Source organism: Paroedura picta, chromosome 2, assembly GCF_049243985.1.
Source record: "Paroedura picta isolate Pp20150507F chromosome 2, Ppicta_v3.0, whole genome shotgun sequence".
Taxonomy (NCBI): Eukaryota; Metazoa; Chordata; class Lepidosauria; order Squamata; family Gekkonidae; genus Paroedura; species Paroedura picta.
In genome coordinates this window covers 166,470,117-166,491,452 of record NC_135370.1, presented here as the reverse complement: position 1 = coordinate 166,491,452, position 21,336 = coordinate 166,470,117, and the positions used below count along the sequence as shown (strand labels likewise).

General features: G+C 49.1%; 1 protein-coding gene across 7 annotated transcripts in view; it reads left to right on the top strand.

Moving 5' to 3' along the window:
• BEGAIN (brain enriched guanylate kinase associated) overlaps positions 1-21,336 on the top strand; it is a 287,735-nt gene that overhangs the window by 74,220 nt on the left and 192,179 nt on the right. For 6 of the 7 annotated variants that reach the window (XM_077323688.1, XM_077323690.1, XM_077323689.1 and 3 more), the window contains one exon: positions 4,725-4,753. In XM_077323688.1, coding sequence (XP_077179803.1) covers positions 4,725-4,753 — 29 coding nt within the window. Of the gene's footprint in view, positions 1-4,017; positions 4,072-4,724; positions 4,754-21,336 lie in introns of those variants that run through there. The other variant, XM_077323694.1, reaches the window with a different exon arrangement.

Below are 21,336 nucleotides of genomic sequence, written 5' to 3'. Positions count from 1 at the left end.
GAGACCATGGGTCAAGAGAGGGGGAGGAGAGAGAGAGAGAGTGTCCTTCTGATAGCGCCACAATGCACTTAATGCTACCTAATAACTTTTGTTCCCGAACAACTTTGCTTCTAACCTTCTGTAATACCAGGCTAAGTTTACTCATGGAACGCTGCGTTTGAACACAATGAAAAATTGATGCAGACACTTTTGCAAAGCAAACACCGGATGAAATATAAAAGCCTTTCGGAAGGTTAGCACAACTCTTAAAAGCTTTCACCCCCTGCGGTCCCCACAGACGGCCAACTCATCCCTGTAAACCACACATACGGTTTAAGGGCCAAAAACCCTTTCACGCAATGTATCACGAGGGACTGAACATGTAGGAGTGAGGGGGCAGCACGGGGATAGCAAACTCTGCCCCCATCTTACGTGGGGTGCAGAAGTCCTGTGCATATAAAGATGTCTGTGAGTAGGATCAGGAACTCTGAAAAAGGGCTTTTGATTGGGGGCACAATGCCCTACACACAGGGAGAAGGGTCATGGCTCAGTGGCAGAACATCTCCTGTACATGAAGAAGGTCCTTGGTTCAGTCCCCAACGTCTTCCATTAAAAGGATCAGGAAAGTACGTGTTTAAGACCCCTTAAGCCTCATGGGGCTTCTGGCGATGCCAGCGAGGAGTTTTTAAGGCAAGTGAGAATCAGAGACTGTTTGCCACCAGAGTCTTCTTGGTGGTCTCCCATCCAAATGCTGACCCCATGTGGCTTCTGTGATCAGATGAGATCAGCCGCTACTGTGCTGTCCTCTCTTCTTATGGGGTGAACTGAAAGACCTCAGCCTGAGACCTGGGCTGATTCTGCAATTGCTTCGTTTATTCCGTTGTGGATGCTGCTGAATTCAGATCAATTTGAACTCGGGTCTTCCTCTATTCCTACGTCCCATTGAAACGGAAAAGTATTCTGCATGTGATTATGGAAGCTCAGAAGGTAGGGAAGCCAAGCGCAACAGGAGCCTCATTCTTTTCTTGAAGGCAGGGGGAGAGGATTGGAGATAGCAGAGGAGGGGGAATAAATCCAAGAGAAAAATCTCTGCCGAGAGAAGTTAGGGCTTCTGGAGCTTCTTCCAAGAGAAGTTAGGGCTTCCTATTTAAGGAAAGCCTTGCAGCCTGGGAACTAGGAAGCCTTTGAACTGATCCCCTGGCCAATCAGGGCTTTTCTACAGCGTTGGAGGCTGGGCAGCAAGTTAGTTCGGGACAAGCAGAGACGTGCACCTTTAGTCATGTCGATTTTTCAAATATTGAGGGTTATATCCACTCCTCTTAGAGCCTCTTGTGGCACAGTGGTAAGGCAGCAGACATGCAGTCTGAAAGCTCCTGCCCATGAGGTTGGGAGTTCAATCCCAGCAACCGGCTCAAGGTTGACTCAGCCTTCCATCCTTCCGAGGTCGGTAAAATGAGTACCCAGCTTGCTGGGGGGTAAACGGTAATGACTGGGGAAGGCACTGGCAAACCACCCCGTATTGAGTCTGCCATGAAAACGCTAGAGGGCGTCACCCCAAGGGTCAGGCATGACCTGGTGCTTGCACAGATATCCACTCCAGCAGGATATCACGGGGGAAAGGTACGGTCTCTCCAGATCAATCCTGCTGCAGAGGGAAAATTTAAATCGCCCAAAATCAAAATGGAAATTGTATTCAGTGTAGACAGCAGGGACTGAATCGACCTGGGATTGGCAAAAAAGCTCTGTGCAGCTTCAGCCCTGGTGAGCCACTGATGGCCAAGAGTACACAACGCTGACCTAAAGGCCTGACTCAGCACAAGGCAGCTGTTATTGTTCATGGGTGAGAAGCCTGGCTGCAAGTAGATCTGCATTGCCTGCAGTCCATCCAGTAAATGTGGCCTGCGATATCGTGGTCTCCCAGATGCTTGAGAGTTTCCCTGTTTTGACAATGAAGGTGGGAAGCAAAAACTGGGGTGAGTGTCTGGGGCCAACTTACGCATTATTTCTTGCCTACAGAAGCAGTGCTGACAGAGACACACCGAAACTAGAGAGCCAGACACCGAAGGGAGCTGGCTGCTGATCTGGTTTTTCAGTTTGCCGCTTTCACAAGATGTCCGCTGTTGCGGATGGCTGAATTCGAAATTGTGATCAAGAGCACAACCAATATTTAAATATTGACTCACGGGCAAATCAAGCCTCAGACAATCTCAACTTCCTTACGTTGGAATGAAGCCTTCAACTCTAATCCATCTAGTTTCGGCACTTCTGTGTCAGCGTTGCTTCCGTATACAAGAGATAATTTGTTGTTCACACAAGTCGTCAGTAAAGATTGTCAGCATTTTTCACAGTGTTTTGAGTTTTTGATACACCAGGATGTGGTCCCATTACTGTTCTAGACTTTCAGTCTCTTCCCAGACTGGTATAGCGGTTATGAGCAGCAGCTTCTAATCTGGGAAGCCGGGTTTGATTCCCTGCTCCCCCACATGCAGCCAGCTGGGTGACCTTGGGCTAGTCACAGCCCTGATAGTGCACTTCTGCACAAAGCAGTAACGGCAGAACTCTCTCAGCCCCACCTACTTCACAGGGTGTCTGTTGTGGGGAGAGGAGGGGGAGGCACTTGTAAGCCACTTTGCGACTCCTTTGGGCAGTGAAAAGCGGGGTATAAAAACCAACTCTTCTTCTGCTTGGCATGCAGAAGGTCCCTGGTTCAATCCCTCCAGTTAAATGGGCCTGAGAGCAATTGATATCTGCTTGAGAGCCTGGACAGCTGTTGCTGGTCAAAGGAGGCAAGGCTGACCCTCTGAGCCCTGAAGGTGGACTTTGTAGAAGTTGACTACCTACATGCCCCTTTTAACCCAGTGACAGGCAGCTGTGCAAACTTGGGAGTTTGATTCTGTGCAGGCATGCTTGCACATAGTGATGCGATTACCCAGGGGTCTGCGATGGCAAGACGAACATGGCTTGTGCAGCACGTAAGCACATGTGCTCTCTTAATGCTCCGACACAGCCAGGACTGGCTTGCATATGACTTAGGGCAGGGGTAGTCAAACTGCGGCCCTCCAGATGTCCATGGACTACAATTCCCAGGAGCCCCTGCCAGCGAATGCTGGCAGGGGCTCCTGGGAATTGTAGTCCATGGACATCTGGAGGGCCACAGTTTGACTACCCCTGACTTAGGGTTAACAGTTTGGGGGGGGGGGTTAGAAATGGCAGGGCTCCCCTTGCATGTGGCACACCGGCATTCGCCACAGGCTTCTCCTCTTGCGCAGGGCGTGAGATTCAAGAATGAACCTCATGAATCGGTGGATTCCGTCTGCTTTGCCGTGCTTTTTTTACTAGCGATCGCCAAGGCAACAGCGGACCCGGGGCTGAGAGGAAAGGGGAGAGTTGAAGTGAATGAGCCCTGGGGAAAGAGAAGAAAGCGATTTTTGAAATGTAAAACACAAGCAGCTCAAGCGGGTTTCCATTCCGGGCTTTATAGCGTGTGGCGCAGAACGCGGACTATCTAATCTGGCACAGGAGGTTGATTTGCTTTGAAGCACATTTGGGATTGAGATCGGTGGCTTTTCCCTACTGGCCCTGGAATCTGATGCTGTCATTCCAGCACCGTGATCCCCACAGGGGTCCGGAGACGCAGGGACCCTATGACACCCATTGCCCCCAGGGTGGAGAGTTCACAAGGGTGGCCCGACCGAGCTCCGAGACAGTCCAAGCGCCCCACCCAGGGGTCCCTCCCACCCACCCACCCAGAGTGACTCCGCTCTCGCCGCGCCGCTTCCCATGGGCTCGGCCTGGGGGAAACACGCCGTAAGGATCGCCTCGACCCAACAGCCACGGCGGGAGGACTGACCCCCCCCCTTCCCCGCGCCCCACCCCCTGCTGCTGCTCACACTTTAGGCAGAAGAGGCAGAGGGATCTCCCCTCCCCCCCCCCAAAAAAAAACGCAACCCCGGGGTTGAGCTCGCCCGTCTTGCGACGGGCGGCAAGGACAGGGTTAACGAGAGCCCCTCCCTCCTTCCCTCGCTCGCCTCCTGCCTGCCAGCCTTCCTGCCTTCCCACCCCGGGCCAAACTTTCCTCGTGGCGATCCAAAGGTTACGCTGAGGGGAGGGGGGGCAGCCTGGAACGACCCAAAAGCCTTCGTCGGGAGGGGGGGGTGTTGAGAGGAGCCGCGCGCGCGCGCCAGAAAGCCGTCGGGGGTCCCTGGAAGTCCGGCGGAGGCTGCTGGGCGCGCGCGGCGTTTCCCCCCTCTCTTTTTCTCTCCCTCCCGCCTTCTCTGGCAGGGGCGGGCGACGCGCTCCCGGATTGCCCCCTCGGGGGCGGGGGACGCTGGGGGCGGCGGCTGGCAGGCGGTGGCGGCAGGCGCGCTCCTTCCCTCCGCCTCGCAACTTTCGCCTCGCTCCCGGCCGCGGGAACCTGTTACTGGCCGCTGCCGCCGCCCGCCCGCCCGCCCCTGAGTCATCTCACCCCGGCGGCCGCCTTGCCTTGCCTTGCCTTGCTTTCCCACCCGCCTGCCTGCCGGGTCCACGAGGCTCGTGCGGCGGCGGCGCTGCGTTCTTCCGCGCTCGCCTCCCGGCGCCTGCAGATGTGCGGCCCGCTGGGCGGACGCGGGCCGGGCGGCGGCGGCGTCGTCGTCGAGCGGCGTCGTGGGCCCGAGCCGGAGCCGGAGCCGGCGCGTGCGAGCGGCGCGTGAGGCCGTGCCCTGCCACTGACTCGCCCCTCTTGTCTCTTTTCTCTCCCCTTGCAGGCCTCTGCGGCAGAGATGGAGAAGATCAGGTAAGGCACAGCCTGGGTCCCTTGGCTGTCCTGGCCGCGGAGGGCGGAGGGGCGGGGAGGGTGGCCGGGGCTGCTCTGCACTCGGGTGCTGCGGGCGAACGTGGGAACGCGGGGCCGGCGGGCCCGAGGGCGAGCGGAGAAGGCAGCCCGGTCTCCGCGCCGAGCCTCCCCTCTCGGGGTCCGCGGAAGGCTGTGGTGGGCGCTGCTGGCCCTTCCCCTGTCTTGGCCTTTCTGGAAGAGAAGAGCTGGGGGGGGGGTCGTTCCGTGTTATCTGCCCCCAACCCAAATTGTGGTTTCCTCTGTGCTCGAAATGTTGTCAGCCTGTGCGATTTCGTTCTCTCCCTTTTTTTTTTCCTTTTCTTTTCCGGGCATCGCCTTCCCGGCTTGACAAGCGATCCGGAGGCGGTGTGTCTTTGAGACCGTGCAAGTTTCCCATCTTTCTGTCTGAGTGTGTAAAAGTCCGCTTTTGGAGATGTGGCTTCTGTGTGCGTTGCAATGAAGATCCAGGGCCCACCACCCCTTTTTTATTCCTCCCCTTTGTACAGGGTGTAAATGGAACCCAGGTTGCAACCTTGACTTGGGAGTAAACCCCTTTGAGCTCTGCAGGACCGTCTTTGGAGCAAGCTTGCAGGCTCTCCTGATTGGAAGGCAGTTTGGCCTGTGCTCCAGACCTGATCGCTTGGTTGAGGCCCCTTTCTTTTGCATCTGGATTGAGTGGGCTGTTTTTTCCAGGCAGTCGGGCCAAGAGGCTAGAGGGGCTTCTGGTGTGCCCAGTTCCTCTGAACTTTGTGGAGCCCAGTCTGGAAAGTTGTACGGCTCAGGGAATGGAGATGAGGACGGAAAGAGGAAGGAGAGGGGGACCCGAGCAGAAAAATCTCTGGTCGCTTGTGTTTGCTCGAGAACAGTAGGCGAGATTCGCTGTGGTAGGAAGTAAAAGGGAAGGCGCTGGCGGCTGGCCGTCACCAGGGCGATGCCGATGGGTGGTGTGGCATGATCAGGCCTCCTTTACTGGGCGCTCGACTAAAATGCCTCAGGTTGGTGGAAGGAGCCTTGGAATTAGCTGTGAGCCCTTTGGGGTAAAGGGAGAGATGGAGCCCGGCCAGCCTGGGAGGCCATAATTGTTCCGGTCGTCTTCTTTTTGCAGAACTTGGCAAAATGCTCTGGGCGTGTTCTGGGCACAAAGAGACGGAAAAGACTGCACGTGGGGGAGGGGGTGTCTGAACTATTGAGTTTTGCCAGGGGGAGGGGTTGCGAGGCAGAAGGAAAAGGGGTGTGGAGAGATGGACGATCGGGCACCCCGGGAAGGGCTCCCTAAGTTCACTGCGTTTGGAGTCCTGCTTCCGAAGGAAATATTTAGAGTCTTGCACCAGAAGCTAGGAGAAACCTTGTTTTTTAGTTTTATTTTCTGTGGGCACATATGGCACGCTGTGGAGCGCATGAAGTCACTTCCCGTGTTTTTCTACAGGTGAAGAAATTAGGAAGAGGAAGGAAAGGACTGGGCCAGAAAAGATGTAAACAAAAGGAATGTCGACTGAACTGCAGCGTATTAGGGAAAGGCAGGCCTGGCTCCTACAGCCAACCCCCACATCCTGCACCACTGAGGAACAGCTGTGCTTCTAGCCCTCATTGGTTTGAATTATGGGGTCACTATTTTGAGCAGGGGTAGTCAAACTGCGGCCCTCCGGATGTCCATGGACTACAATTCCCAGAAGCCCCTGCCAGCGAATGCTGGCAGGGGCTTCTGGGAATTCTAGTCCATGGACATCCGGAGGGCCGCAGTTTGACTACCTCTGATTTTGAGGAACAGTGAAATGACCTTCGCTGCAGGAAGGCATGCCCGAGAGCCGATGTGGTATAGCAGTTATATTATTGGACTAGGGCTGGGGAAACCCAGGTTCAAATTCCCACTTGGCCACGTTGCTCCCCGGTTAATTTTGGGTGAGTTGCCTCAGCCTAGTCTACCTGGCAGGGTTGTTGTGAGGCTCAAAGTGGAGGGAACGAGAACTGAGCTCAGAAGAGGGTGGCCAGGGTCCCAAATGCAAGGAATTAATAAGAGCACAAGTTACTTTTCTCCAGCAAGAAGGCCATGTGCTGAAAGCAGAATGCCTCTCTGATTAAGACGAGGTAGGAAAAGGACACGCTGTACACGGTCTTACAACACGGTGATTTTTTTTGCAGTTTAGATAATACAGACTTGGCAGAGATCTGTGGCTGGTTGGGGCTTGGATGGGAGACCAGGCTTGCTACGAAGAGGAAAGGCAACATCCAACAACCTGTGCTTGTCTCTCCCCTTGAAAACCCTCACGGAGTTTTTGGAAGCTGTGACTTAGTAGCAAACAAATAAATAAAAATCAAGAACCAAGGTTCGAAACAGGTTGAGATCTATCATAGAATCATAGAGTTGGAAGGGACCTCCTGGGACATCTAGTCCAACCCCCTGCACTATGCAGGACACTCACATCCCTATTGCTCATCCACTGTAACCTTGAGACTTCACAGAATCAGTCTCTGTTTAAAAATGTCCAAATATGGAGAACCCACCACCTCCCGAGGAAGCCTGTTCCACTGAGAAACTGCTCTGACTGTCAGGAACTCTTCCAGATGTCTAGATGGAATTTCTTTTGAATTAATTTCATCCCATTAATTTCCGTCCACCCCAAATCCTCTGAATACCCAACCAGCTGAGAATGTCTTTTACCACCTTGGGCAGTTGTTGGGTGTGACCCGCCCCCCATACACACACCCCTTAAGCCAAGAGATGTCATTTGTGACCAGGGTTGCATCATGTTTATGGTTCAGCAGAACACCTGCCTCCTCTCCAGCGAGGCAGACTGACATGAACAGAGGTGCTGTCTCTCTCGAAATATTGGTCTGGAGCATTGCAGAAAGACAAAAAGAAACCCAGAGGAGGAGAAAAAAAACATGTGCCTCCTTAAAGAATAAACTTGCCCATGCCTGAGGCTTGGCTTCTTGCCTTTGGCATCTATTCTTTTTTCTTGAGTGTATGCATTTGTCTTTGAAAGTTTCCCCCTCCCCAAAAGAATAAGATGGTCTGGCAGCAGTAGTGCCCCCCAAATCGTCTGTCCTTGTGCTCTCCCTAGACAGCCATGGGGTAACATACCTCAAAGTGCTGACATCTCTCTTCAGGCTTTACCGAAAACCCGCCACCCACAGCGGAACTCCTTCAAAGCTCCAAACAAATTTCACCCAAGAATCCACCCTCATTTTATGTCCTCCCCCCATCCCTGTATGATGCTCGTGAGAAGCCCTTGAATACATCATGGGAGGCTCCTGTTGGTCACCTGGATGAGTCACGTGGGACTTCTGCTGACCACGCATGATCCTGGTCACTCTCCTCTGCACAAAATTGAGAGGGTGAAGAGGATGGAGCTTGGAAACCAAGCCCTCTGTGGAAAGGTTGGGGGACCTGGGAATGTTCAACGTGGAGAAGAAGAGGTTGAGAACATTTGATTGGTTGTCACTTGGAGGAGAGCAGGGAGTGGTTCCTGTTGGCAGCAGAGGCTTTACATGTAGAACGGTACCAGCTAGATATTGGGGGAGGGATAAATTTCACAGTCAGAGTCGTTCAGCAGTGGAATCAACTGCCTAAGGAGGGGGTGAGTTCTCCCTCACTGGTAGTCTTCAAGCAGCAGCTGGACAGATATCTATCCTGGATGCTTTAGGCTGGTCCTGCATTGAGCAGGGGGTTGGAGTAGGTGTCCCTTCCAACTCTATGATTCTATATGGTTGCCTCACCTGCAAAAATAAAGGCATGTTATTTGCCAAAGGGAGTGTCCTGTTCTTGCTTGAAAACAAAGCCTGCTGGTCTGAGCTGGGGTGGGTGGACCCTCAGCGGCTGGTCACTTTCCACCCTCGTCATGTGCACAGCTGCCTCTTACTGAGTCAGAAGACTGGGGTGTTCAGGATGATCTTGAGCACTCTGACTGGCAGCACCAATTTAGATCCTTTCATATCACCTGATCCTTTTAGCTCTAGACTGAACCTGCAAACGTGTCCAAACCAAGCAGATGCCATATCACTGGTCTTCCAACTATGCCCCGCCCCATACTGAGTCTTTCCAAGTCAGTATTGTCTGCTCTGACTGGCAGTGGTTTTTGAGGGAGGTCTTTCGCAGTGCCTGCTAAATGAAGATGCCAGGGACTGAACTTGGGCCTTCGTATGAAAAGTGGGAGATGTACCATGGGGCCACCTCCCTATCATGTACAGAAGTCTGTCTTGTACATTAATGTGTAAAGCAGCTCTCAGAGAATCCAAGGCTAAGAGGGCAACAGGTTTTGACCTCCATAATTCAACTGAATCAACTCCATAAATCGGATTCGACTGAATGGCTAACACGTCACGTCAAATCAGAAACAGGCAAAGCAACTAAATGGAACTACTGTATTTCAGCCACGCTGAATAGCCTCCAATTTCAACTCTGGGATTGAATCTAGCCATTCTGGTAGGTCAGAAATGCATTCTCACTTAACGTCCAGCATCAAAGTCTCTCCCTCTTCCAAAAACCATTACATTCTCCTTCCTGGAGTTCTTCAACCCATTCGGACATTATGGGCTGAATGGGAGAATGTTCCATTCTCCATTTACATGGGAGAATGTAATCAATCAGATTTAGTCACTGTGGGAAAGTGAAGGCAGTTGTTCATGAGGGCAAGTGATGGCCATGGCAAGTGAAGGCAACCTGCTATAAAAAACGGAGATATGTTTGATGAATTTTTGGTCTAGCAGAAGCAAGATATGTGGGCTCACTCTTTCCCTTTGAAATTCAGGGCAGGGCACACAACCTTTTTGTCAGAACTCTTGATACTTTAAACATACCATCACATCAAACCTTTTCAGCCTTCAGTAGCCTTCCAATGCTTTAACATAATTCAATAAGATTGGACTACTTTGCTTTAGAGTGCTCGGGAGAGTAGTCATATGCCAGAATAGATTTGGCTCTGGCGAAGCAGCGCTCAAGAGAAGAGCCCGGACATTGCTTGGTCTCTGCCACGTTTGCTGTCTCAGATATGAAATTCATTGCCAGCGATTTCTTAACTCAGAAAGCGAGAGGGAGGCTCGGCTGTTTAATCCCGATTATCCTACAAAGGTGAGGGTCCGGCGGCTGAAGAAGGATATTGCAAGCCCCTGCTTTGCATCGGATCCTGTTGAAGTTTAATCCTGTCTCACATTTGACTGTAAACCTCTTGGAGGGAAATGACCTGCCCTTTGCTTGCAGCACGGCACAAAAATGCTTTGAGTGCTGGCTATCAGCGTGAATAAAATTGGCGTTTTCAGGTGCCGTCAGCTGCTTCCAAAAACTCGTTCTGCAGGTTAGTGGGGACTAGTGATTTCGAGTCAGCCTGGGGTGGAGCTGATCCGGACAGAGGAAGAGAGCAGAGTGGAAGTCTCCTTGTGTTTTTTTAGTCCCTTCCTGGGCCATCTGTTTGGGCATCCGTCTAGATATCTGCGGCCAGTCCCAGGGATAAGGAAGTGGTCCCATGTGGATCGAGGAGGGATGTATGGTTGAGACCTTGCTCTGGGGTCTATGAAGACTCTTAATATTCTACAATGCATCTATTCCATATGTCCATTTTTTTAAAGCATGCAACACTGGTAAGGAATTGTTCCAATTTGTCCTGGGTTTATTGTGGAGGAGGATTTAGTGAATCTTTAAAGACCAGATAGTATTCCAATGCCTGCCTGTGCACCACAGTTGTCATTCTCCAGATTTCAGCCCCCTTCTTCAGGAACTTTGTGAGTCAGGCTTAGACCCTTTGAGTACCAGCGTCCAGGCGAATACCCTGCAGATCGCGGCATGCCATATTGTCTTCCACAGTGGATGAAGTGTATATGTAAGTTGATTGCTAAGCTTTGATGTCAAACAAAACCATGGTTTGGTTTTGACTGGCATCTGTTTGGGAAGCCAGAATGGAACTCACAAGCACTCATTCATACGGTTGGTTGACTCAGCAAAGGCTAGGTTGATGCCTTCTGTCTGTAGCCTGGAAGGGTGTTGCCAAGTTGGTGCATATATGACTATGCAGCTCGGTTGATGTGATGGCACTTCCATTTGTGGAAGAAGATGCAGCAATTTCTGCCGATTTCTCTCCCCTCCCCCCTGCCCGAATTGCAGACTTTCCTAGTCTCCACCTGTGTTGTTATCGAAGGTTCTCTGCCTCTTGAAAGCAACAGCTGAAGGAGCTTGGTAGGCTATATTAAGAGGGAGATGTAGATCAGTCCCCTTGTGTGCAATCCTTGAATGGTTGAATGGCCAGTAATAGCTCTGTGAAACCACAGTTAACACCAACCATGGTTAATAAATCAGATTACAATCCTGGTTTGACAAACCCTAACCTAGCCACTCTACTGCGTTCACACAGTCCCAATAACTACAACTGCTTTAATAGAAATACTCAGAGCTGGGAAAGACCACTCAAAGCTTGGAGAGACCACAAAGGGCCATCCAGTCTAACCCCCACCTTCTTGGGGACATAAAAATCACACACTCCTGAGAAGTGCTCATCCAGTCTCCTCCTAATAACTTCCAACAACCCTCCATCTACAAACAGCACCACCATCAGAAATGCTTTCTAATATTTAACTGGAAACTCCATTCCTTTCCAATATTTATGTGGAACCTCCTATGAAACAAAGTCTGTAATGTCTGAATTGAGCCCATATATTATGGGACTAGAGCCTCTTGTGGCGCAGGGTGGTAAGGCAGCGACATGCTGTCTGAATCTCTGCCCATAAGGCTGGGAGTTCAATCCCAGCAGCCGGCTCAAGGTTGACTCAGCCTTCCATCCTTCTGAGGTCGGTAAAATGAATACCCAGCTTGCTGGGGGGTAAACAGTAATGACTGGGGAAGGCACTGACAGATCACCCCGTATTGAGTCTGCCATGAAAACGCTAGAGGGCGTCACCCCAAGGGTCAGACATGACCCGGTGCTTGCACAAGGGATACCTTTACCTTTACGTTTTATTATGGGACTGGTGGTTGCAGAACAAACTGATGCAATGTATGAAAAGAAGACAGGAGCCTGCAGGACTGAATATAAGAGGAGCCCTGCTGGGTCAGACCAAAGGCCTATCTAGTCAGGCATACTGACTAGAGAGCCAGTTCAGAGAGCCAGTTTGATGTAGTGGTTAGTTAGGAGCATCGAATTCTAATCTGGTGAGCCTGGTTTGATTCCCTGCTCCTCCTCCACAAGCAGCCAGCTGGGTGACCTTGGGCTCAACACAGCACTGATAAAGCTGTTCTGACTGAGCAGGAATATCAGGGCTCTCTCAGCCTCACCCACCCCACAGGGTGTCTGTTGTGGGGCAAGGAAAGGGAAGGTGATTGTAAGCCGCTTGGAGACTTCTTCTTCTTCTTCATCATCATCATCTGGGGGCCAACCAGCTCCCGCTCCCAACAGCATCCTCCCCACTTAAATTGTGAGATCTCTGCCAGCATGAGGTTTAACTTAATGGGCTTCAAAGTGACCATTCACTCAGAGTAGAAGATGCCATCATTTCCCTAGGACGGCCTTTCTCGACTTACCATTCAGAAACCCCTGAAACAATCTTCCTGGCTTCGAAAAACGCCAGAAGTGGTGCAATAGAAGAAGAATTGGTTCTTATATGCCGCTTTTCTCTACCCGAAGGAGTCTCAAAGTGGCTTACAGTCACCTTTCCTGTCCTCTCCCCATAACAGACACCCTGTGGGGTAGGTGAGGCTGAAAGAGCCCTGATATTCCTGCTCAGTCAGAACAGCTTTATCAGCACGCTGGCGAGCCCAAGGTCACCCAGCTGGTTGCATGTGGGGGAATGCAGAATCGAACCCGGCATGCCAGATTAGAAGTCCGCACTCCTAACCACTACACCAAACTGGCTTACCAATCGTGCAGAATATGGTTGGGAAACTGTGGACATGCCCACAAGGGGCCCCTCCCCTTCCTACTTCCACTGGACTCATCATTGGACATTGGGGGAGGGCAGTTCAACTTGACCATATATGGCCATATTACCCAATAAATGTTTTAACAGTTTTTAAAATAGATAAAAAATTAATTAACCACCACCCATTTGGGAAACCCTTCCAGGGCTGTCAAGAAAGCCTAGGCTAGGATATGGGCATCATAGAAGGCAAAGCTTCTTGAACCGCACAAGCTGGAGCTCCACTCATGACAGACTTCTGTGTTTAGTGGCTTCATGTTGCGGCCAACATATGGTGACCCTATGAACCAGAATGTCCTATGGCAAGCAGCCTTCCTCACTAGGGGGGCACAGCTTCCTTGACCGAGTCCACCTAGCTCATGTGAGGTCATCCTCTTTCCTGCTCCCTTTGACTTTTCCTGTCTTTTCCAGTGACTTCTCATAATGGGACCAAAGTACAATAGCTTCTGGCTAGTCATTTTAGCTTCTAGGGAGGGTTCAGGCTTCTGCATCTTGCAATCCGGATATGAGATCCCTGCCAGAATGATTCTGCCCCAAATGGTCAGAACTGGGGCGCTCAAGAAGGTTTTTAGGTTAAGAAGTTTTAAAATTAGTGTTTGTGAATGTTATTTATTTATTTACTTACTTACTTACTGCCGCTCTCAAAGACTCGCAGTGGTTTACAGTAACATGATAAAGCAACAATACCCATCAAATCCCCCATACAAAAGAGATGGCTCATCAGTGGCATTGACTCCCCTTTAATCTCTCCCCCACCTGTCCAGCTAGCAGTCCGGAGCTCTTCAATTAGGAGCAAGGGACCTGGGCAGAGTCTGCACTTACTTTCTTTATTCCATTGTCAATCCTGTTGAATTCAGATCGCTTTGAACTCAGGTCTTCCTCTCCCCCCCTCCTCCCCATTGAAACAGGAAAGTCTTCTGCACATGGTTAGGGAGGCTCAGAAGGTGGGGGGGGGGGAAGCCAAGCTTCTTTCTTTTCTTGAAGGGGGGGGGGAGAGGAGCCAGGCTGGGAGACTCTTTCTTTTCTTGGAGGGGTGGGGGAGAGGATTGAAAAAGGCAGAGGAGGAAGGAAAAATCCAGGACCGACAGAAGTTGAGAGAAATTAGGGGCTTCTCCTTTAAGGCAAACGTGTCACATGACCAGGTATAGCCTATCAGAGATTCTCTACCACGGAGGTTTCTTTCCCAAATGGATATTGAGGATTAAAAGCACTCTGAGATATCGCACAATAAAGGTAGGGTCACTCCAGATCAATCCTTCTTGCTGCAGAAGGAAAATTTAAATCGCCCCAAATCCAAACGGAAATCGCTTTCTGTGTAGAGGGCAGGGACTGAATTGATCTGGGGTTGGAATAAAAGCTCCGTGCAGTTTACACCCTGATCTCAGTAATTCAAGGGGACCCCGATGGAAATTTTGTATTTACTTTATATATATATCTAGTTAAGAATAATAATTTGTAATATAATGCACCAGCCAAACTTTACTAGCAAGCCTCCTTGAGTATACTGTCTCCGCAGAAAAGAAAAAGAAGTCACTTGAGTGGGCGTCTACTTAATGCTTGAATATTGGCTTTGCATGCAGAAGATCCCAGGTTCAATCCCTGGCATCTCCAGTTAAAATGATCAGGTAGCTGATGATGTGAACTCAACTCGAGATCCTGAAGAACTGCAGCTAGTGAGAGCAGGCAATAGTGACCTTGCTAGGCCCAGGGCCTGACTCAGTATAGGTAAGGTGACCAGATTGTCCCACTTTTGGAGGGACATCTGGGGGTACCTGGCCAATTGTACTTATGTTGAAATTAAAAAAAAAAATTACAATACTATTTTTGCGTTCTATGCATTCTATGAAAAATTTTGTTGCTCCATATAGAACAAATTTTTATCAAGAACCTCCCCCCCTCCCCCCGGTCAATGGTGTCCCGCTTTACCAATGTTAAAATCTGGTCACCATAGGGGTCATGTGTTCATGTCGGTTTAGGCCAGAGCGTCAGAATTGTCAAGGAAATAAATTAGAATGCAGAGATTGGAACATTGCAAAACCCTTTGTCGCATAGGAAAATAAAAATGCTTTCCATATTCCCGGTAGAGTAATTTATCTTTGGGGAGTCAAAGATCAGGGGAGATACTTCAAGTTACAGGATGATAGAATATCACAATGCACATTTGAATCCAAGATTTTTTTCTCCAGGGGTGGGCAAGAGAGAGCTCAGTTGCAATGTCATGCAGCTTGTGTCCATAGAAACAGTTGCTCAGGTATGCAAGACTAGGTAGTGATTAGCACATACCTTTTTAAAATGGGAAACAGGGTTGTGAAAAACCGGGAGTCCGATGTTATCGAGTCAGTCCAAAGCAGAGGTGGAGCGTTGGGCAAAGACAAGAAGCACAGATCGGGAATAGACCTACCCGAATAAATACGGAGTCTATACAATTTGTATGTAAATGTGGGCCTGGAAAGTTTCCCGGTGCTTTGTCTTTCCTGCAGAAAATTGTCCATTTCTCAAGATTTTGTTGTTTCGTGAGACTAACTGGATAGCCACAGATGATGCGATGAAAGGCAAACTAGGCAATTTCCAATTGGTAAATGATTTATTATAAGAGATTAATTCTGGAGATTGTATATGGCAGTACATGTATACTATAAAAGTGGGGCAGGAAAGCAGAACACAAATGCTTTGATTTTAAAATGTTCTTCTTATTATTTGTTGTGCTTGTTATTTGCCATTTCTCTTTGGACTCAGGGCGGGATGCATCACAATAAAAACATACTGAATAATAAAATAGATAAACACAAAAATAAAGTCTAAAACATTTTTCACCCATAATTTCTCATTTTAGATTTCAGGGGCAGGGAAGGAGAGAGGAGCAGAGGAATCTTGCAAGTCCCAGATAATAGAACCATAAAGTTGGGAGGGCCATTCAGGCCATCTAGTCCAGCCCCCTGCTCAGTACAGGATCAGTCTAAAGCAGTGGTTCTTAACCTTCCTAATGCTGCGACTCTTTAATACAGTTCCTCATGATGGGGTGCCCCGCAAACATAAAAATATGCAAGTGTTCTTTCACAGAAATTAAACCAAAACTGACCAATTGTATGAAGATCCATTGTTCATGATTGTATATAAATTGGTTTTTCCCCAGGGTTTCTCAATTCCATTCTACCTCTTGTCTCTTCATGCCGATCTCACTCTTTTCTGCTGCTCCAGACAGATGAATGCTCTATCTCAATCTACCCTGCAAGGCTGTTGTTTGGCTCCTGCAGGAGGAGCGGCCACAGTGGTGCCCCCCCAGCCAAGATGCTCGCCCTGCCACGACCCCTGTGAAAGGGTCGTTCAACCCCCCCCCCCAAAGCGGTCCTGACCCCCCAGGTTGAGAACCGTTGGTTTAAAGCATCCAGGGATAAGTAACTATCCAACCAGTGCTTGAAGACTGCCAGTGAGGGGGTGCTCACTACCTCCTTAGGCAGCCCACTCCATTCCTGGTATCTAGCCAGTACTGTTCTACCGGTAATTTAAAGCTATTACTGTGGGTCCAATCCTCTGCTGCAGATGATGTCTGATTGAGGCTTCGGCAGAGAGGTCAGCTCAACTCAGCAATGCTATTGACCCCTACCAATGGCCTGGTGAAATAGCTCCGTTTTACAAGCCCTGCAGAACAGTTCAAGGTCCCACAGGGCACCGATCTCCTTTGGAAGAGGCTGGAGCCAGGGCCCAAAAAGTGGATTGGGATATGTGATTCACCAGGCCATTTGTCTCCCTTTCGGTAGTGGAAGGGATTGCGTAATCAGCAATCTGATCTATAGCCAACAAGCAATGCGAGTGATCCCTCAGAAGGTGGCAATGAAAGTGGTGGTCCCCCATTGAGCTGGATTCTGTTGAAGGATGGCTATATCCCATCCCGCATGTACAGTTCTTTGGGTATCCTAAAAATTCCAAGCCATCCTAAACAGAATTCAGCTCTTCAGAGTCCATTGAAGTTAGTTCTTAAGATGGCTCTCTGTTGGATGGCCAGTCTCCAGGTGGTGGCAACCAAAAAGTGGTCAAACAGTGGGAGTAGAACGATGCAAAAAACAGTTCGAGGCTGGATATATCCAAAACGTTTAATAAACTTATTTAATCAGAGAAACAGGTCTCTTAAGTAATTTTTTTTTCAAAAAGGAAGTCAAAAGTCTGTTGGTCCAGAAACATCAAATTTGGAGGAAAACTCCTGAAGAAAAATATAAGCGGATGCAAAAGATTTCAATAACAATGTGAAAGTCTCGACACGACTTCCGGATAATGTTGACTTTTGAACTAAAATCTTCCTCAGGATTTTTACCTATACAATGCAGAAATGAAACTTCCTCATATAATGAACTAAGCGTATATACCAGCATTTCTCTATGGAAATGCAGATGCAGTAAAATGCTTGTTTCGTATCTGACCTTATATATGAGATATAGATTGCATTATCAGTCTATATGTAGTGTATAAGGTTAGTTACACAGCACACAGTTTACCATGTTCGCACTTTCATAAAGAGTCCCACTTATTTGGAGTATATGCCGTTAAAGACAAGCAAAACACGATTATTTTTAAAGCCCTTGACCGATGAAACTGCTTTACACACATAAGACGTAAACATGATTTTAAGAAATATGCATGATACACAGTATATGGTATAAAACAAGGAGGGGCAAAGAAATTGGAAACTACGTATAGATTTACAAAAAAGCATAATAAATTTAGTACATTATTAGAGCCTCCTGGTGTTAGAGTGCGGAGATGGTAAATGAGCGAGGTTTCTTTTTGATGGAGAACTTCTTCCACATTGATCTTTTCAAACCCCTTTAAATGGACACTGTCTTAAACTGCAAACTTGAAATCGTCTTCAGAATGACCTGGTTCTGTGTAATGAGAGACAAGAGGGGCTCCCATGCGGGAATGAATAAACACACGCCATAATATCTTCACTTTTTAATGATTATTCTAATAGTGATTTCACATAAAGCATTCAGTTTGCTTGAATGTAGAATTCTAACCATGCTGGGTTGATAGTTTTTCTTATTCAGAATGTCTCAGTCAAGCATCTCTTGCTATTGGGACAAAGTTAATATGGGATGCCTTTTAAATTTTGTTTTGCAGATGTATGTAAAACATGCCAAATCACGCTGTATTTAGTGCATTCCAATTCACGCTGTATTGAGTGCATTGGGAATTTTTCCATTTCAGCTTTTTTAAGATAAAATTTTAGATAACTTTACAGGGCAAGAAGGGTTTTCTTTAACATAAGTATTTGAAAGGTTGTCACTTGGAGGAGGGCAGGATGCTGTTTCTGCTTGCTGCAGAGGAGAGGACACGCAGTAATGGGTTTAAACTTCAAGTACAACGATATAAGCTAGATATCAAGAGAAAAATTTTCACAGCCTAACCCTAACCCTAACCCTGGAGTGAGGCTAATATGGGAGTGAGGCAATCAGATTATTCAGATGAATGGTATTGAGGGCAGGTATGGTATTGAGAGCAGGTATGGCATTGAGAGCAGGATATTGCTTGTTTGGAAGGAATCAGCTGTTTTTCACAGATTCTACCCCAAGCTCATCTTCATGACAGAGGAATAAACCGATATAGGCTAGATATCAGGGGGGGAAATTTCACAGTCAGAGTAGTTCAGCAGTGGAATAGGCTGCCTAAGGAGGTGGTGAGCTCCCCCTCACTGGCAGTCTTCGAGCAAAGGTTGGATACACACTTTTCTTGGATGCTTTAGGATGCTTTGGGCTGATCCTGCGTTGAGCAGGGGGTTGGACTAGATGGCCTGTATGGCCCCTTCCAACTCTATGATTCTATGATTCTATAACTTTACAGGGCAAGAAGGGTTTTCTTTAGGATATATCTACCTGGGTAGCCCAGGCTAGCCTGATCTCATCAGATCTCATCAGAACCAGGTTAGCCCTGGTAAGTATTTGGATGGGAGGCCCACAAGGATATCCAGGCTCGTGACAGAGAGGCAGGCAATGACAAAGTCCCTCTGGATGCTTCTCGCCTTGAAAAACAGACAATGCCACCATATGGCAGCTGTGAAGCAACAGCAAAACAAAAAAACACCCTATGCCAGGAGTAGTCAACCTGCGGTCCTCCAGATGTCCATGGACTACAATTTCCATGAGCCCCTGCCAGCATTTGTTGGCAGGGGCTCATGGGAATTGTAGTCCATGGACATCTGGAGGACCGCAGGTTGACTACCCCTGCCCTATGCAATATGCAGAATGAACGTAAATTCACTCTACAAATCACAAAATACATTTAGGGACACGTTTCATCGGTGGTGGTAGGAAGTGCTGCTGGGGAACTTCCGGCTTTGGTAAATCCGTGGGGTTTTCAAGGCAAGGGACATTCAGAAGTGGTTTCCCATTTCCTTCCTCAAAGTAGCGACCCTTGACTTCCTGGATGGATGGTCTCTGTCTAAATACTTGACCAGCTTTGCTTCCAAGATCTAACAAGGTCAGGCTCGCCTGGGCCATCCAGATCAGGGCTTGTTTCCCTGTTCCCCATTTTTAGTGTGTAGAAGTGCATGCAACCATTTGCCGATTAAGAGTTTGGTTCAACCTTTAACTCTTGCATGTTTTTCCATTGACAGAGAATGCTCATTAGAATGCACATTGTTAGAACCTTTTCCCAAGCAAATATAGACAAAAGGGACAGTTTGTAGTGTATACCAGGGGTAGTCAACCTGTGGTCCTCCAGATGTTCGTGGACTACAATTCTCATGAGCCCCTGCCAGCGTTGAAGGAAGATAATAAAAATGAATGAAGATAACAAATAAAACAGAAATCTAAAACTAGCCAACCAACTCAGGGCTGAACCAAACCGCCTGCTCACAGAGACGGGCAGCAGTGCAGTCGCCCAGGCCGCAGCCTCTGTAGGGACGCTCCTCCTTTGCACGGCCTTTGCAAGTGTTGGCGAAAAGGAATGAGAGGAGAACGAGTGTGTGGGCGATGCTCAGAAACTGACGTAAGAACTGTCTGCCTGCAGATCCAGGGACGCACATACACACACACACACTCCTGCACGGGGCTGCGTATTACAGTTTTATTGTCTTTGTCTGTGGAGGACTAACCCTGCCCTTGCTGTGCTTCATCTTGTCCTTCTGGGCAAAAGGCAGGAAGAAAGGTATCCAGGGTGGAGCTTGGGGAACCCTCAGATCCTGGCTTCAAGCGCCGGGGAACTCCCTGAAAAGTGGCAGCGTGCTGCTTTGCTGTAAACATTTCGGGCGGCCAGAACCCCCGCCAGCACGAGGCCTTTGCACTGTGAATAATTCTTAAGATCCTTGTGGCACCACAAAGTTGTATTTACAAGAATGTGGTGCGTGTGCTCTCAATGCCAGGAAGGGAGACTAAACGTCCTAATCACAAACCTCTTTCTTTTTTTTTCTTTTTTTTTTTGCAATCTGCATTTATGTAGGTTGGCTGTGTATATTTACCCGGAGACCTTAAAGCACTAATTATTGCCGGCGCGGAAAGCGGCCGCCCAAACCCTTGTCTGGAAGCAAGGGCAGAAAATCCCGGTCCTTTTTTGAGTGCAACTGGAAGTACGGGGTTGAAAGCGTTCTGTTGGGTCTCATTATACGGTTCTAATGAGCTCCTTACTGCCGGAGCGATGGGGAGGCCAGGTTTCTGTGGCGCGCACCTTGCATATGAATTTTGTTGTGGGATTGGACTTGCTCATGTTGATCAGCCTCAGCTCCCCATGTGCTTAGATCAGTGGTTCTCAACGTTCCTAATGCCGTGACTCTTTAATACAGCTCCTCATGTTGTGGTGCCCCCCAACCATAAAATTATGCAAGGGTTCTTTCACAGAAATTAAACCGAAATGGACCAATGGCGTGAAGATCCATTGTTCATGATTGTATATGAATTGTTTTTCCCCCGGGGTTTCTCAGTTCAGTTCTGCCGCTTGTCCCACCATGCCGATCTCGCTCTTTTCCGCTGCTCCAGACTGACGAACGCTCTATCTCGATCTACCCCGCAAGGCTGTCGTGTGGATGGTGCCCCCCCCTGGCCAAACTGCTTGCCCTGCCACAACCCCTGTGAAAAGCTCATTCAACCCCCAAAGGGGTCCCGACCCCCAGGTTGAGAACCACTGGCTTAGATGCTGCTGGCAGGATCCAGTGTCACATTGAGGTACACAGACCTGGAAGGGGTCTAGAATCATCTAGCGCCACCCCCTTGCACAATGCAGGAAATTCACAACTGCTCCACCACTCTGCCCAGAGGAAGACAAAGAAACCTTCAGGATCCCTGGGCCAATCTGGCCTGGAAGAAAATTCCTTGCTGACCCCAAAGTGGCGATTGGCATTGCGGTGGGCATGCAAGAAAGGGCAGCAAGAGCCAAGCACTGGCTCATCCCTCCCTGCCCTCCCTCTCATCATCTGTCTAAGTTCACAGAAGCAGCATTGCTGTCGGAGGGCCGTCTAGCCTTGGCTTAAAAACTTGCAAAGGAGGGAGAACTCACCACCTCCAGAGGAAGGCTGTTCCCCTGTGGCCCCAGTCTATCTATCCAGGAGGTTCTTCCTAATGCTTAGTCTGCGTGCACTAGAGCAGTGGTCCCCAACCCCCGGTTCGGGGACCAGTACCGGTCCATGGATCAGTCGGTACCAGGCTGCAGCTCTTCCTCGC